At 37.0% G+C, this 16,642-nt stretch overlaps 1 protein-coding gene across 3 annotated transcripts in view; it reads left to right on the top strand.

The window, feature by feature from the left end:
* MED13L (mediator complex subunit 13L) overlaps positions 1 to 16,642 on the top strand; it is a 200,422-nt gene that overhangs the window by 21,198 nt on the left and 162,582 nt on the right. For all 3 annotated transcript variants that reach the window (XM_075769954.1, XM_075769957.1, XM_075769956.1), the window contains exon 2: positions 1,203 to 1,440. In XM_075769954.1, the coding sequence (XP_075626069.1) occupies positions 1,203 to 1,440 (238 nt within the window). The remainder of the gene's footprint in view (positions 1 to 1,202; positions 1,441 to 16,642) is intronic.

The raw sequence follows: 16,642 nt of genomic DNA, 5'->3' as shown, positions 1-16,642 counted from the left end.
GTAAATGAAGCAGTAGAGGGAATAACAGCAGTGAGAATGTGGTAACACAAGTTAGAAACTAGAATACAAGCCCACTGTGAACACAGAGTATATACATACCACTTTCTTATTTGATAATGATACTCCCACTGGCCAGACTAAAAGTCACAGGAGTATCCCCCCTCGTGTCCTGGGCAGGCTCCCAGAGCCGGGGGAGGGTGGAGAGAAAGGAGGTTGAAGCAACAAACTGGGAGCAGAGGAAAAGCAGGGAAACCAGGCAGCAGGCGGGGGAGAGGAAAGGATGAGGGTGAAGGGTGGGGTAATAGAAGTAGATAAAAAGGTAGCAATCTGGACATTTCAGAGAGGGGAAACTGAATGTGACAGCTGTGAGTATCTGCTATTAAAGGTGAAAAGAAAAAAAAAAAAAAAAGAGAACCTTTGCTCTGCTGACCTGGTTCTAGCTGCCACCTCTTCCATGGTTTGAGTACCTTGGTGGTTTCTTCCCTGGCAATTGTTTATTTGCACTGCTGTGAATAAACTGCACACTCAGATTTTTCAGCCTGTGTAGAAGAAAATCTTTCCCAAAAGTCTGGGTAGCCATTTTCCTGTTCTTTTTATTCTTCCTTGATTGTTAATAAGAGAATTCTGTCTGGTTGAGAGACAGTAAATGGCAACTTTCTTTATTTTGTTTTTGCTCATTTAAGCAACATAAAAATGAAAAGCATGTGTGGTAAACCTGTAACATCACAATATGAAACTATATTTCACCATTTTCAGTAAGTCACTTGTTTTCTTATGTCCTGTAGTACTTTCTGTTTGTGATTTTTCAAGAGATCAACTTCTAGGCTGACACTAAACTCACTTGACCACCAAGAGAAGGAATGGGCCTTATTCCTTCTCCTTGTTTGTTTTTCCTTCTAATTTGTAAGAACACAACAAGATAACAATAAGGTTAGAAATGGATGAATTTGCTGGAAATGAGTCAAGTTGTGGTGAAAAACATAAATGCAAGAGTAAACCAGGCTTATTCGGTACGGTTTCTAATTATTTTTTTCCCTGGGCGGGAGGGAAAGAAGAAAATATGGGAACAGGAGGAGTTTAACTTTGGCTGCTTAGAGCTAAATTCTAGGAATTAAACACTGAAAATGAAATAAACCAGTACTATAAATATAACTAAATTTTGAAATAGTGATTTAATGGCGCTTTTTTTTTTCCCCCTGCAGGCTGAACTCACAGGCATCAAATGGCGTAGATACAATTTTGAAGGTCATGGGGACTGTGGCCCTATCATTTCAGCCCCAGCACAGGATGATCCAATTCTGCTCAGCTTCATCCGCTGCTTGCAGGCCAATTTGCTTTGTGTGTGGCGCCGTGACGTCAAACCGGATTGTAAGGAACTGTGGATATTCTGGTGGGGAGACGAACCAAATCTCGTAGATGTGATACATCGTGAACTGCACAGTAAGTTACTCTTTCTTTGTTTCTTGGTTTATTTATTATTTATTTTCCCAGTGAGAAAGGAATTGTCGTTAAAGGCTTTAACTTGCTACCATATGTGAATTTATCACAATTTGTGTTTTAAGACCTAAAGAAAAAAAAAACTTTTAATTTTGACTTTGCTGCTGCAAGGGATCTGCAGATAAAGTACAAAATGAAACTTGAAATGATCTTGGGAGACTTATGTCCAACATCATTACTTAGATTTTTGTGAAATCTCAGATGTGCTGTAAAATGAGAGTAAATTCTAGTCTGAAGGATAATAATAAAAAAAAAACCTCTGGCATAAGGTAATAGTGGATGGAATAAAGCACCTATACCATAGAGCCAGGTAAACTCCACGGCACCACAGGTAAATCTGCATGGTTAGAACTTGCCATGTTGGTCATGCCATGGGATTTGAGCATAGATGGAGGCGAGTTGCAAGAAGTGAATGTAATGAAGGAAGGGGAAGGTAGGACAAAGGTGACAATAGGTTTGTGTGATTGTAAGCTATGTGAAATTTGGGTTGCCCTCAGTGTCTCCAGAATGTGTAGCCTTAAAATGACAGAACAAACCTAACTTTATCTGTTGTGATCCTTTTCGGCTTTGACTATATCCACTCTATATTAATTTCTTTTCCGTGGTGTATTGTTGCTATGAGTAGACCTAGTTTGCCTGAAAATATACACTTGTAAAAGTTGGGTTTTTTAGACTGCATGAATTTTATCTCTAGTCTACCTCTTGTATCTTGAATGAAAACAACTCAATTTCACCAATCCTGGAATAATAATAGTAATTAAAAAACCCTCCCAACCAATAATAAGGATCAGGTCCTCGGTTTTTTGCAGTAAATTTTCATCCTGGTAGCCTTTAGACTTTCTGCTTATTTGGTGATAAAATTTGTATGCCAGTTCAAATATATGGAATATTGTATTTGTCAAGTGTGCTTTAGTTGTCCTTTATCTCCCCACCTCTGCCCCACAGGGTTTTGGTTCTGGGTTATGCTGTATTAATTTTCTTATTCGTTATCTTGTTCTAACCACCTATCTTCAAACTGCTACAAACTTCGTACTTTCATGAATACCAGATTGTTTATTTGGTAACATAGCCTGTGAAATCACAGATGTGAAACCCAGTGTATCTTTAGGCATATTTCGTGCAGGTAGCTATGTGATCATGTATAATTAAAGAGATGGCTCGGAAGTGCTGCACCAAGCCATTCCACTGGCATGAATTTTTTATGAGGCACCTGTTTTGAATGAAGGCATGGGTAATATTTCTACTTACCCAGCAAAGCTTTAATAATACATGCTTTTCTCTTTGTGAAATATAGTTTATTTAATATTTCAATATGGGACTTAAGTGTCTTTTTATTTGAGGGGAGTTGCAGGTGATGGCTTCTGTTTCTGTTGTAAGTTGATGTAGCTTGTTTATATCTAACATCTTGGTTACAACAATATAATGCTACTTCCAGTGGTAACAATATGGTGAAGCATTTAAATGTGTGAATAGCTGAACCTGCTCTAGGATAGTATGGGACAGAGTACAGCAAATAGAGAAGAGCATCACTTTGACACATTTTTTTTGCTTGGACAAAATTTTATGAAGCATCTGGGCTGAAGCCTTCAGCACAATAATTTTAAAGTAGAATTAAATCTGAAAATTGTCTGCAAGAGCACTGGTTTTTAAGTGTCCACAGCAGCAGTATCACGCTGATGATAAACAGTCTGAGCGTAGTGTGTTTCACAACACTGCAGCCAGCTGTACTGAAAAGATGTGCCAGCCCTGGTACAACAGCACTGTCACTGAGTGATCCTGATTTGTAATGCTCTCTCAAATGAAAGTAAAAATGTCCGAAACAAAAAGAATGCGCAGAGGGATGCGAAGAGATGCAAAGTTGAGTTTGGAGATGGAGAAAGGAGGACTATGCCTAACTCATTTAGGGGAATGAAGTACATGGTAATTGAAAGAAGAAGAAATATGCTGCTGCTAACTGTCAGGACCTTACAAGAATTTGGGAAGTAATCTTTTCTGTTCCCTTCTGCTGCAGGTTTTGGAATTCTTTGTAATGCGTGTAAATCATGTAATGATAGCTTTATTTGTTCTGTATTAAAAGCACATTGAAATGCTTGTAGTGACTCATCAGATGATAAAGTGAGGTAATTGTGAAAGTATTATAAATTTTACTGCTGATTGAGCTGTCTTGCTCTCTTCAGTAGTTTTTTTTAGAGTTCAAACATTAGTATTGACAAAATATTGAACATCACATTCTGCCAGCACGAGGCATTTACGTACATGGATTCCTTGAAATAGGACAAAGGACACTGTGTTCAATGTTTCATGCAACAGTAAGGCAGAAGAAACAAGGTTATTTTGCTTCTTATTGTACTGAAATATTTGATTGTTGAAATTAGTTCCCTGAGTTTACATGCTCTTGAAAATATAAAGGACTTAGTGGGCGTACAAACAGAAAAGAAGTAGGTTACTGAAGCATAGTATTTACTTGCCTGTCAGCTGAGCCACCATAGCACGATGTTTGCTTGGGTATAACCTAGTCAGGAAATAGGCTGCATTGGCTTAAAATCTTACTGGTGTGGGTTGGATTGTCACTGCAGTCAATAGCATAGAGTTCAATGACCAGAGCTTTGGTTTTGTGCTGATATTCATATGTTTAAGAGCACATGTCCCAGAAATCTGACACTGCAAATCCAAGTGGAAGACTAGAGTCTATCCAAAACATTTCTAGCTTTACCAGTCTGTCTTTTGAGATGTCTGAACGGTAGGAAATAATGGCTGTTAATGAGATCATGAATTCTTACCAAATATGAAGTTGTTTACGATGTTTTGGATTTCTCTTTTCCTGCCTAGGACTTGTGCTTTAAAAGAAAGATTTTCATTAGGGTATGAAAAATTTTGTGGCAGCTTAAATCTTTATCTTTTATTCATTCAAGTCTAAATTAGAATTACTGATTTTTCTGAATAGCAGAGTCACTCAAATAATATTGATTGACATTTAGTAAAATGAGAAGTCCAAACTCAGACTTTTCTTTCAGAAACACTTTTTAAAGTTTTGCACATGAACTGTGTGGGTTGCCTTATCTTTATAACATTCAAGATAGATGATTTTGGAAGCAACAGTCTGCCTTTAATAAAAGAATTTCAAATAGTCATAGGGAAAACAACTTAGTAATTATAAACAGGAGGTACTAGGAACGGTTGATTATGTAGTAGCTTTCCAAAACTCTGTAGATAATTAAATGCTGTCATGGGAGATTAAGTAAAAACAATTATTTGCAGAACTGCTATAGATCAGTTAAGTAGTTAGATTAGCTAGACAGCTGTGAATCTCCTAGGTGTGTCCCTTGCACATACTCCTACACTTCTCTTTGCTGCCAGCCTCAGCTGTTGTGTTCTGGTTTTTATTATGATTGGATTTTAAATCTGAAGACGGGCAGAAGATCTTTATTCCGTCCCAAGTGAAAGAAGCTAATTGGCATGGGGTCACTGAGGGGGGCGGAAAAAAAAAAAAAGAGTGATTTTACAAGTTTAAAGAAGTTGGGAGTTTTTTAGTTTGTGGAAGTTTTGTTTTCTTAAGGTGTCCTGGTTTTTGGCTGGGATAGAATTAATTTGCACAAGGAGCTGGGAGGGGACACAACCAGGACAGCTGACCCAAACTGGCCAAAGGGATATTCCACACCATATGATGTTATGCCCTATATATAAGGGGGGAGCTGGCTAGGAGGAGGAATCACTGCTCTGGAAGGGAGTGGGCCTCGGGTTCCGGGCAGTGAGCAAACTGCATTCTGTATAACCCGCTTGTATATTCTAAGCACTGTTGTTGTTTTCCTCTCCCTTTGCTGACCCAGTAAACTGTCCTTATCCCGACCCACGAGTTTTAACTTTTTCTTCTGATTCTTCTCCCCATCCTACCTGGCTGCGTGGTGCTTAGTTGCTGGCTGAGGCTAAACCACGACACAAGGATAAATGTTGTTTAATGATATGTCTGCCTGAAGAGGTTTGAAAAGTGTTACAGCTGCTGTACCTTTTCCCATAAAAATATTTTTTAGTATATTCCACAGAAGAAATGGAATGGAGAGGAGGTAATATCTTACTGTTGGCAGGTCTTTTGACAGGAAAGTTGTAGATTTGCAAGTTGCAGTGATCTGATTTGCATTTGGTGACCAAATACCATCTGGAGCAGCGTGGAGAATTCATACTTGACTCTTGAGTTTTTTCTTTTCTCCCACCTCCCCCCCCATGTACCCTATGCATTCCATGTAGATTATAAGCAGGTAATATCTGTTCCTTAGTTGCCTTCTCTGCTTTTGCAAAGAATACTTAGGTCTGACATTTTAAACAACCTTTTTGCCCGACAGTTTTGTCTGTAAACATGTAATCTGCATATTGAGTTTAGGGATATATTCAGCTTTGTTGCATCTGTGGTACAGAATACTTGAATTATCAGGAATACTGTAGGCAGTATGATGGGCATTGCTACTGAGAATGTAATCTTGACCCTGGAGGTGGACTCTGGAAGACTGTCAAAATGTTAGACAGCACCTTGAAAATAAGTAACGAAAATTCTGGGCGTTTGATAGGATGCAGTTTCATTTCAAGAACTATTGACTTGTTTTCCAAAAATTACCGATTCTAGTAGGTAGTTGGGATTGTCCTCACGTGTGTTCCTCTGTGGAGCTATGAAGACAGGACAAATGAATATGAGGAACTACGGGCATCAGTGAGAAACCCCAGACACCCATCTGCACCCTCCAGCCGTTATTGCTGGCCGAAGCAATGCATAGCATGGAAGTGAAACCCCTGTATTGTGGCAGGTGCTTCATCATATAGTTTTAAAATAGAAACTTAACAGTACAAAGCTCGTTGAGAGAAAACAAATACAGTTTTAGCATTTTGCTACTCTTGGGACAATCATCCTTGAAGTGCTGGTAAAGATCCAGTTAATTCTTGACTCGCTCTCGCTTAAAATTCACTTAGAGACATTTTCTCCTTAAATAGATCAGATTGACAGTTCTTCCCATGCAACCTCTTTGTGAAGGAAAGCTGGTATATAGAATCTTACTGGTTTTCTGCAGGTTGAATTCTTTCGAGCCAAAGTCTTTGTTTTTATGTATTGTTTGGTATATTGCACTTGATCATTAATTGCTGGAGGTGCTTTCCCCCAAAAAAATACTAATAATCTTTCTACTGTATTGGATGTAGAACATCAGGATTTTGATGGAAACTCTTATGAAGAATATATGATCTTGTATTAATTAGGTAAATTTTTCCTGAAAGGCTATTGTTCAGGATATTCACAGCTTGGTAAGTTTAAAAATATAGTTAGAATTTGATCTGTGGCAGGAAAAAACATGGAGCTTCTATTCATTCCTGTTTACGAATTCTTGGCATACTGGGCTGACGCAGTTGTAATCCCCAAGTGCTGATAAATGTTGAGAGGAAAAAATGTTAGCTGTAGGAAGAGCTTTTTGCAGGGTGACCAGTTTAGACCATATAGTTGTGGGCCAGATTTAATTTCTGCTGTTGTTTCTCTGCCTGCAAATTGCTGATGGGTAGATTTTCACCTACAGAAAAACTGAGCATGCCAACTCTGTTTTCAGGGAAGTTTCCTGAGAAGAATAACTTGCCAGAGCTCAATTTAGGTATTTTTATTACAGCTAAGTAGACTTCTTGATGTTCACTTATTAAATTCCAGATTTGGAAGTTTATTTTATCAGTTAAGTCTTCTAAATTAAGTAAATTTTTAACCTATAAGTGTTAAGCAGGTGATTTTTTTTTTTCCAGTATTTATTAGGAATTTGAAGAAAATAATGGAACACTTGAATTTTGGGGAAAATATTTTTTTTTTTTGTTCCACTGATGTCAAAGAATATAAAGGAGTGAGAAATCTCCTTTACTTTCTATTTCAATTTAAAATATACTATTTGAGGTTCTTTCAAGGTACTGTGTTTGATTTACTCTAGTTGTAAGGAGTTGGAAGCTCTTTCAGGAGAGATGAAATATGTTCTTAGCCGCTGTGTAGTGAGATATGTTAATTATTGAATGAGAAGATGTTCCTGTCTGTCAAAACATATTTTAAGTGTGTGAAGCAATGCGTAAAATGAAGAATAAGCACCCCTTCCTGTGAAATGGGTATACAAATTAATAGTCTTGCTTTTAATGAAAGTACTCTTAAATCTTTCATTCTATTATAAGAGTGTGAAAGCGTGAAAGAAGGGAGTGTTTGCTGCTGAAATTGCATTATGACTAGCTTTGATACTTTCTTGAAATTACCCAGAGGTTATCTCCTTGTTTCCTGCATTGACGGGTTCAGTTGAAGGGTGTGCAAGCATGGAATGTGTATGACAACAATTTGTTCTGTGTACTCAGGAATACATAAAGCTGTAACTGTTGTCATGCTCGGTATTATCTAGAATGAGACCAGCTAATACATGGAAAAGCAGTTTATGAACAAGGGGTAAAAGGAATCTCACAGGAGCTGAAATGGAAGTATTTTTGAAGGCTTTCAATTTAGAAAGAACTACGAATATCAAGCAGCTGAGTACCACTTATTAATAATTTGAAGTTAAATCTGAAAATGGTTAATTACCGGTTCTTGAGTTAAGAGTGGAATTAGCAAGTAGGTTCATATGACAGAAGACTTTATTGGAATATTAAGTTGCTGAAAAGTCTGCTTCTGGGTTGATTACTTTCAATAAGATAAATCATTTGCATTTTCTTAATTGCCTAGCATAGATTATTTCCAAAGAGATGAAAACAAAGTTAAACTTTTACATTCTTTTGAAAAGAAGATAGGACTTAAAAGTGAATTCATACTTTCTCAGCTTGCAGAATTGTTCTGTGACCCTTATATTTGACACTGTTAATTGGTGTCCGGTGATTGCCAGTTGAAGTTTAGCTTAGACAAAATAAACTTTTTCTTTTAAGGAGGCATATTAAATGAGGTTATTATGCCATCATTTGGGATTAAGGAATTGCTTCATGGGAAAATGCCAACTCCTTTTATACACATGCAGTTGACAAGAGCCTTATTGTGTCTGGGCAAGATGTCTTCATTTTATTTTGTTTTCTTTTTAAAATAAACATTCTTCCCACCACCCCAAGTTCTTCCCTCTTTTTACTTTAAAATCAGTTTGTGGTTGTAGACAAAAAGGGTATGAAGTTTTTTTTAAAAATAAAATCGAATCTGAATCTCCCATTTAGAAGTCAGCTTGCACTTACCTTTTCCTTAATTCTTTTTCTCTTCTGTGGCTTTTCTCTCAGCACTAACAGTGAATCCCAGCGTTCAGAGTGGTATCAGATGAATACATATGGCATTCGTGAATTCATTATCCATTCTAGTCAATGATGTACTATTCTAACATGCTGCTTTTTTTCTCTTTTAATTAAAGTCTATAATATCTAAGTCTAAAAGGTAACAAAAAATATCAAATCTACCTTTTTTTTTTTTTAATCTCAAGAATTACCATTTTAAATCTTTTTATATTTGGGAATTCAGAGGTTTTACCATTAATTGCAACAAATTCCATTCTGAAAATAGTTTGAAGGAAAGACACTGTTGGAAGGTACAGCCAAGAAATTCTCTGCTGAATACCACACTTTTTACTTTTAATCTTCCTCCTCTCAAACTATAAGCTTAGTTCAATTGAAATAGTTGAAATGTTGAGTAATTAATCTTTAAATTTTATTGGCCTCATGATAGCTATTGTTTTTTCTGTTGTGTTTTTGTGGAAAAATGAAGTGGTGTTCATTGTGAAACATTAATAGCTGCGTTCTGCAGTGCCCGTTTAATGATTCTTTTGCAACATGTAAGACTAGACTTCGTAGCAAACCATATACGTTTAAGGGCGGTATAGAATTGGTGCTACAAACGTGGTAGTGCACAGAATGTGCTGGAAATCCGAAGCAAGATTGTAGTAGCTCAGAATCCTTTTCAAATAAAAGCGAGTGAGGTATTACTAATGAATTGGAGAGAACTATTGTATAATATGTGCTTGGAATTAACCGGAGTGTTGAGACCAAACTGAAGTCCAACTTTTGAATGTAAATAAAATTGATGTGTTACCACAGGCAACTCAGTGAACCACGTAATTAGGTTTTTTCCATGAAAAATGAGACATTATACTGCAGCTGCAGCAAAGCAGTATGTAAAGGATTTATATTCTAGTTATATGAAAATTAAACAATCATTAAAAGATTGTATTTTTAAAAGTGCTGCTTGAGGGAGGAAAATGAAAAAATCCAATCAGTAGAATTTATTTTTCAGCAATGTGTTGGGCAATATCATCCACAGTAGTTGATGTTTTTTGCTTCAGGGTATCTCTATTTTTTTTTTTTTCCCAGTGAAATGAACTCACTTAACTGTGTGAAGTAAATCTAAGTTAGCTTGAAGTGAAATCTGCATTAATAGAGCTCATTACTGATGTTTGTATTTTCATGTACTCAGTAATCCTAAGAACACATAGTAAGCTCTAATGGTAAACTTCAGCTTTAAAAAGAAATGAAATGCCACCTTCAAAAAAAAAATTAAAAATTTGCATACAGTGCATTTTGGTAATGCCATATATGGAATAATTAATGAACTTCTAGTGACATACATATGCTACTGGATCTCAAATAGAAAACCTGGAAACATGACTCTTCTAAAGTTAACCCATCGTTTCTCTTTAGAGAGGTATGTTTTCCATTATGTAAAAGTTATTTTTATTTTAATGCTCCTATTAAAGATTATAAATCTTGATAGAAAATTCTTACACCCCAATTCTGAGACTAGTTTCATTTTAAGTGGACTTAATTATACATATGCACTTACTTATCCAAGGACTTGACAGTAATCTGTATTACAAGTAGCTTGGATACCTAGAAATGCGTACATACAGCAATTGAGAATAAGGTTTGATGTATGGTTCAGTGTGTCAGTGATCAGCCATGAAATTTAAGAAGCGATGAGAATGAACGTTTTGAAACATGAAGTCTGTTTCCCAATGTTTATTTGAAACTACAGGGCATGCTGAGGTTGGAATATGTCATTTATGAAACAGCATGCCATAAATATGCAAACAAAAACATATTCTTGCATAGAATTAAGAGGAGGAGGGAGTGCAAAGCAATTGAGCTGTAGTACACAGAATGGCTTAAAAATGAGGTTGGATTCTTACCTTTGCTCTCTGCCCATGGGAATTGTGTGTTGCAATAGGAAAAGAAAAGGGTGGAGTTTTGCTGTTAGTTAAATATTAGTTACTTGTTTAAAAAAACCCAAACAACTGTGTGTGGCAGTCACTCGTATAATGACAACTAGAATTTGAACTTCCAGTGAAACAGCATTAAATTGATTTTTTCAATACTTAACATTTAAGTAGTTTGAAGGAAAAGCATACGCTAGAGGAAAGGCAGGCTACTGAAATGTTTTTGCATTCCTGTTGATCTAAACTACACTTTACCTTTTTTTTCCACTTTGAACTGAGCAACGTAAGCATAACTTGTAACTGAACTACCTGTGCTCAGTTTGTCCACTATCAGAAAACTAACTATTCTCCTGCCTTTAGTCATAAAAATGCCCTTCGGTTGTTGTCTTTGTATTCTCTTAGCTCAGGTACAGGCTGGCGTGAGACAAGTCACTGTGCCAGTTTCTCTTGCAGCTGATGACAAGGTTTGGAGAATCACAGCCCTCGGCTTGCTTCTGCCCTTTACCATCCAAAATTTGGCTTGGAATGAGACCACTGCTACTTCTGTGATCTAGCACAGTAAATTTGGGTGTTGCCCTTAGCGGGCCCTTGCTACGGCTTGAATTACCTGCCTCTGCATGGAAAAGCTGTGGCCTGAAAATAGCCATTCTTGCTAAAAGACTTTTACAGCCCTTATTTCTGTTTTCTGCTGGTACAGTATTTGCCAGTCTTCTCCTGGATTTTCACAAAATCTTGGGGCATTTTTTGCTTTGGAATAGTCAGTGGGACAGAAGGGTCAAATGGAAATGCTATAGATTTGTGTAAGAAATTGGTGGGTGGGTAGTGACAAATAACCAGGTAAAGTTAGCACCTGACGTTTCTGGAGAAATTTAAGTGTGAAGTTCCTATATTAAGGAGTGCATTTTGATAAGCTTGGTCTCAGAAGGAAGACTAGAAGATGGCAGGTATGGTGGTTTCTAAGCAGAAGAAATAAATATCTCTCTTTATGTTTTCAGGAAAACATTTCTTTTTTATAATTCAGCTTGTTCCATGACATTCTAGTTGCTCTGTCTTTTCTGAAACATAAGTATTACCTTTTTTACAGCCAAGGGAAACTTCAGCTCATAGGTGATGAAAGTACCATTGTACAGTGTTTTGGATTTTTTTACTCGAATGGCTTTAAGAATTGCCTGTGTGTTCTTTAATGCTCTCTAAAGAGATGGGAAGTATGAAAATTATTATTGTGTCTACAGAGGGAACAGAAGGGCTTATAGTCTTATGTGTTTATGGTTCTGGAGAGTTGGTTAACCAGTTGGGGAATGGAAGTTAAATCTCTTGGCTCCTTCTGAGTTCAATAAAATTTGTTCTATGCAATATTTCGCAACATATGTCAACAAAATTCACTGGAATCTGCTCTCTAAGGCAAACGAGGCGGAAGTGTGTGGGGTTTTGTCTCTCCTGTATTAAAAGGATTCTATTTCTGATAACATAGTAATAAGGTGTGTGATTATAAAGCAAGTATGGCTTCCATGTTTGATGTTCTATGCTCTGGTTAAGCAGTGGATATGATGTTGGACTATGTTGGGTTGGGATAGAATGATGAAAGGCTTAACTGGAAATCCTCCTCTTTCCAGTGATATTCCTGAATGCGCCTGGGAATTCTGCCATTTTAAAAAGCTACTTATCAGGAGGAATGTATGTTTCCGACAAATGTTTTGTAGGTTTACTATATCTTTCAATAAGCCAATTGCATGCTAACATTTTATTTTAATTTTGTACCTGCATTATATTTTTAATAACTTAAAAATGACTTGTGGATTCTGTTGTTGTCCTTATTCGCAGCCCTCAATTGGTAGTCCAGTTCTGGGGGGGGGGGGGGTTTGGGTTTTTTTTAAAGGCAAAGTAAGATTTTTTTCATTGCTGCAACACAACAAGAGCAATTATGGAAACAAGATAATTTTTTTTTTTATTGATGCAAAAGAAATAGATGCAGCTAATTCCACACCTGGAAAGCAAAGGTGGTTCTTCTTTCTTTGTTTCAGTAATAAGTGGAAAGAATATATCTGCTGCAACTTTTTAACTGTTAATACGGACAGTTGTCTCCTTTTCATGGTAAGTCACTTCAGAACAAATTAAAAAAAAGAAGACTGATACACATCTGCCACCTGGGAAAAGGAAGTGTAGTTCAGTTTTAAGCCTGAGAAGCCATTTAAACCTTTTTGCCATTTCACCTTTGTGCTGAGTATTGCGTTGATGTCACCATGAGCTTCATGTGAGGAACTGTATCTCTTTATGTAGATTGCAGTATATTGAATATTATGCTGTATATGCAGAAACTGTATGTTTGGGGGGTGAATTGCTATAATTCAGCAATGTGAAAAAAGGATTGAGATAAGTGAAATGCTGGGCTGTTTAATAGAACATATTGAAAATGTAAAGTGATATCAACATTGTTGCTGCTTCTTTTCTGCTGGCTTCTTGGTGCTTGCAGCTATAGTAAGGTCCTCTGATCCCCTGTCTTAGAGTGTGCACAAACTTAGAGCTGCAGTTTATACCCAGAAGCGTTTTACAGTCCAAGTGGAGGAGTTCCTGCTCGTCTGTTCCCTTTCCCATTCTTTGGGAAATAATTTGTTCAGGAGCTAATAAGCAGGTGAGGTAAAGCTGAGAGCAATAAACAGCTATGTGTTTCAGAGATTTCTCTAGAGAGACTTTGTACCTGGAGAAGCTATCCATTGAAACACAGAACTTCTGGACAGATATCCGCTGTCCCAGATGCATGTAGAATTATTGCTCAGTTCCCCCCATCCTTCGCCTTTTTCTTAAACTAAACCAGATTGCAGTAAGCATTATTTTTTATTATTTCTTTTGCTATAAACCACAGTCAAGGCATGAAAAGTGGGAAGAAAAATGTTTTGCCTGCAAGACTGTTACTACTTAGTTTCAGAAGAAACCCACTATGGTACTCAAAACTCCTAACACCTCCCTTTTGGGTACATGGGCTCCTGCCTGGCCTTGTCCTGAAAGTTTCTCAGTAAGCCCACAAAATCTGCATAATTGGTGAGCAAATATGACACACAAGCACTCCTCATTGTTTACTTGGATATCCATCCTGTCCCAGGCAGCTGTCTAAGCTTTGTGCCACAGAGAGATGCTCAGCTTTTAGTGTGGCTGATCCTGTGTTTAACAGCTTCTCCAATTAAAGTGCTCAGATTATTGTATGTTAATAATTGAACCAAAAAATCATAATGCTTATAGATAACATTAAATGTGTATTTGTATTAAAAAAACCTCATTACTATCTTTGAGAAAGTAACTTTTGAGTTGAATAGGAATCTACACGAGTTCAATTTTCGGTTCTCTGTCTGGTTTTACAACTGTTTTACATATTTATTCCCCAGTAGTAAACTTACCAGCAAACCTGTGTTAATATCCTCTAGGAAATATGTTTGTTCACTTTTTCTTTCCCTTGTTAGTAACAGAGTGGGGTTTACACTTTGTCTGTTTAACATAATGCACTGAATAGGAGTTAAAAATAAGTTTATGAAGTCAAAACTGGCCAAAATACAAAGTCTGTAGGAGAGCCATGGTAGATGTATTTAAAAACAAACAAACAAAAACTCCAAACAAACAAAACTCTGGCAAAAAACCCTCTGCTTTTAGTAAGTAGAGTCTAGAACTTTACCCCTTGCTGTCTCTGCGGGCTATGTTCCCCATCCCTCCCCAAATATCAGAAGCAGCAACTGAAATTCAGTATCTTCATCTGAATTTAATTGCTTAGTTTAATTGACATGTAATCGTTTCACTGAAAAAGTAGAGACCTCGGATTACTCATACATTGGAAAATCTATGGTAGCTATTCATTATTAAAGATACCATTTTATATAGCTGAATGGTATACACAAGAAACACTGTGCTGATTTAGCTGAAATAGCAGAGGGATGTGGAAGGAGCTGCACACAGATAAGGCCGCATGATTCATTATGATGTTAGTTCAGAATCTTTCATTGCTCAAACTGCTGAGCTCTGTAGTTTTGTACTGTCATTTGTCTTTGTTTTAATGGGATTAAGTAATTATGTGTGCATTTTCTTTCAACTAACTAGCCTGATAAAAGCATGCAAAACTGAAAGCCTATAAATTGTCAGCTCTTCTGTTCTAGAAAAAGTGCTTTGATTGCACTGCAGTTTTTGAATCTCGGTGCATATATTTAGATGACCTACTGAGGTGAGTAAGACCATAGAAGTAGTTTATGTAACTAATGGGCTGAGAGCCTCCCCTTGGGAATGCGGCTAGGGGAAAGCAGAGCTCAGCCTACAGCACAGAAGAGTTAAGAGAACAATGCACAGCGTTTTGAAGCAGAAATAAGACACGTAACCTAAGGCAGTGTCCTAAGTGACTCTTCAGCTGTTCTCCCAAACAGTGGAATTTGTCTTGATCACGTTTGGTATTGACATTTATACTTTGGCTGTATCAGTAGTAGTTTCAAGTTTTGGTACTGCTTTACAAAAATCTCTGCCTCTCTCCCATAACGGTTAAGACTTTGACTAGTTTTTTGTTAGCTTGATACCTGTCTGGTTTTTTTAAGTATTAACTGCTAGTCATGGATCATGTCATATGAAAAGGGGAACACTTGTGTTTAATGAAATCGTCAGGTGTTTGGTATATGATATCATCAACCCACTTAATTATTTTTATAACTCTATACTTTCTGTATGGTGTGTTTATACATTCAATTTTATCTTTACTATTAATTTAAATTAAGTCTTGTTTTGAGAGTTTATGCAGTCTCTTTCATAAAGTGGTTATGTTTGCTTCCTGCTTCTTGTTTCTTCTAAATGTTGGTCTAGGGAAGTAAAGGCTTTCATGTATTCAAAATGATAACTAGCAGTAACTATGCCATGGTACTCTCTGTTAATTCAATTTTAAATGATCTGCATATAAGAAGATTTTTGTACTATTATGCTGTCTCATAATTTCACGCTAGAACAAACTTCTGTTAATTGGCGTTAGTGCTGGTCCATATGTGTCAGAGTTATAGTTTTTTTCATTCCTCTTTGGCTCGAAGTTACGTTGTCAGCAGATCCGTTTCTTTTCTGAAGTTTGCAGCTTACACTTGACAATACAGTTTCTGAGTTTTGTGGAATCGTGACTGGTTAATCCCAGGTAGCCATTTAAATTGGCCTCTTATGATGAATAATGAATGATTGTATCCTAAAAAAGATTCTTCTTGTTACTTGTACAATTTACCAAAAGGCTTTCTGTGATTGTCCGTATCAGCATTGCGCATATTAAGCAGTCTTGGCGTAAGAGCAGTAACTTGTAGGACCCATGCTATTAGTGGACAACTTTCCCAACGTCTGCTTTTTGTTATCTCTGGAGGAAAATAAACCAGTTTGTTTGTTTGCCTGTGTTACAAATGGAATTAGTTTGCATCCTGGTTTCTTAATGGAATGGATAAGCTGTACCTGAGTGTTGAATCTGTCCTATCTTTATAGTAGATCTCACTTGGATATTTACAGTGGTTTGTAAATTCTCCCGTAGATTGTTGTGAGACTGAAGATACTAGTGGTTACTCCTGCTTTGGGATTTTTAGCTGCTGAGCTGATTGTAACCAGGAACCCTGAGGTACCTTAGCCAAGCCAAGGTGCCTGGTTTTGTGTTTAGCATTTCCCCCCTGCCCACCCAGTCGAAGTTTCCTCAGCACTTTAATTTGTGGGGTTATCCAGGACGTTTGACTGAGGAGGAGGAGGAGTTCTGATCCATGATTGTTTTTATGTGCTATGATAAACAGGCAGGCAGTGCAAATGATAAATGAAAGTTAAGGCTTGCTTGCTTATCATTTTGTGGTCTGGTAGCAGAGGCAAATTGGGAAAAGGAGAGGTGTTGTAGAATTGTTTAAAAATAGCAGATATCCAGCATCCCTTTTTGTTGCTCACACTACTCCCAGCTAAGTCGTCATGCTAATCCTCATGTGATTAAGAATGTTGGATGATGACACAAAGAC

Source organism: Balearica regulorum, chromosome 17 (genome assembly GCF_011004875.1).
Source record: "Balearica regulorum gibbericeps isolate bBalReg1 chromosome 17, bBalReg1.pri, whole genome shotgun sequence".
In the NCBI taxonomy this organism is placed as follows: Eukaryota; Metazoa; Chordata; class Aves; order Gruiformes; family Gruidae; genus Balearica; species Balearica regulorum.
This window is presented reverse-complemented; position numbering and strand designations above follow the sequence as displayed.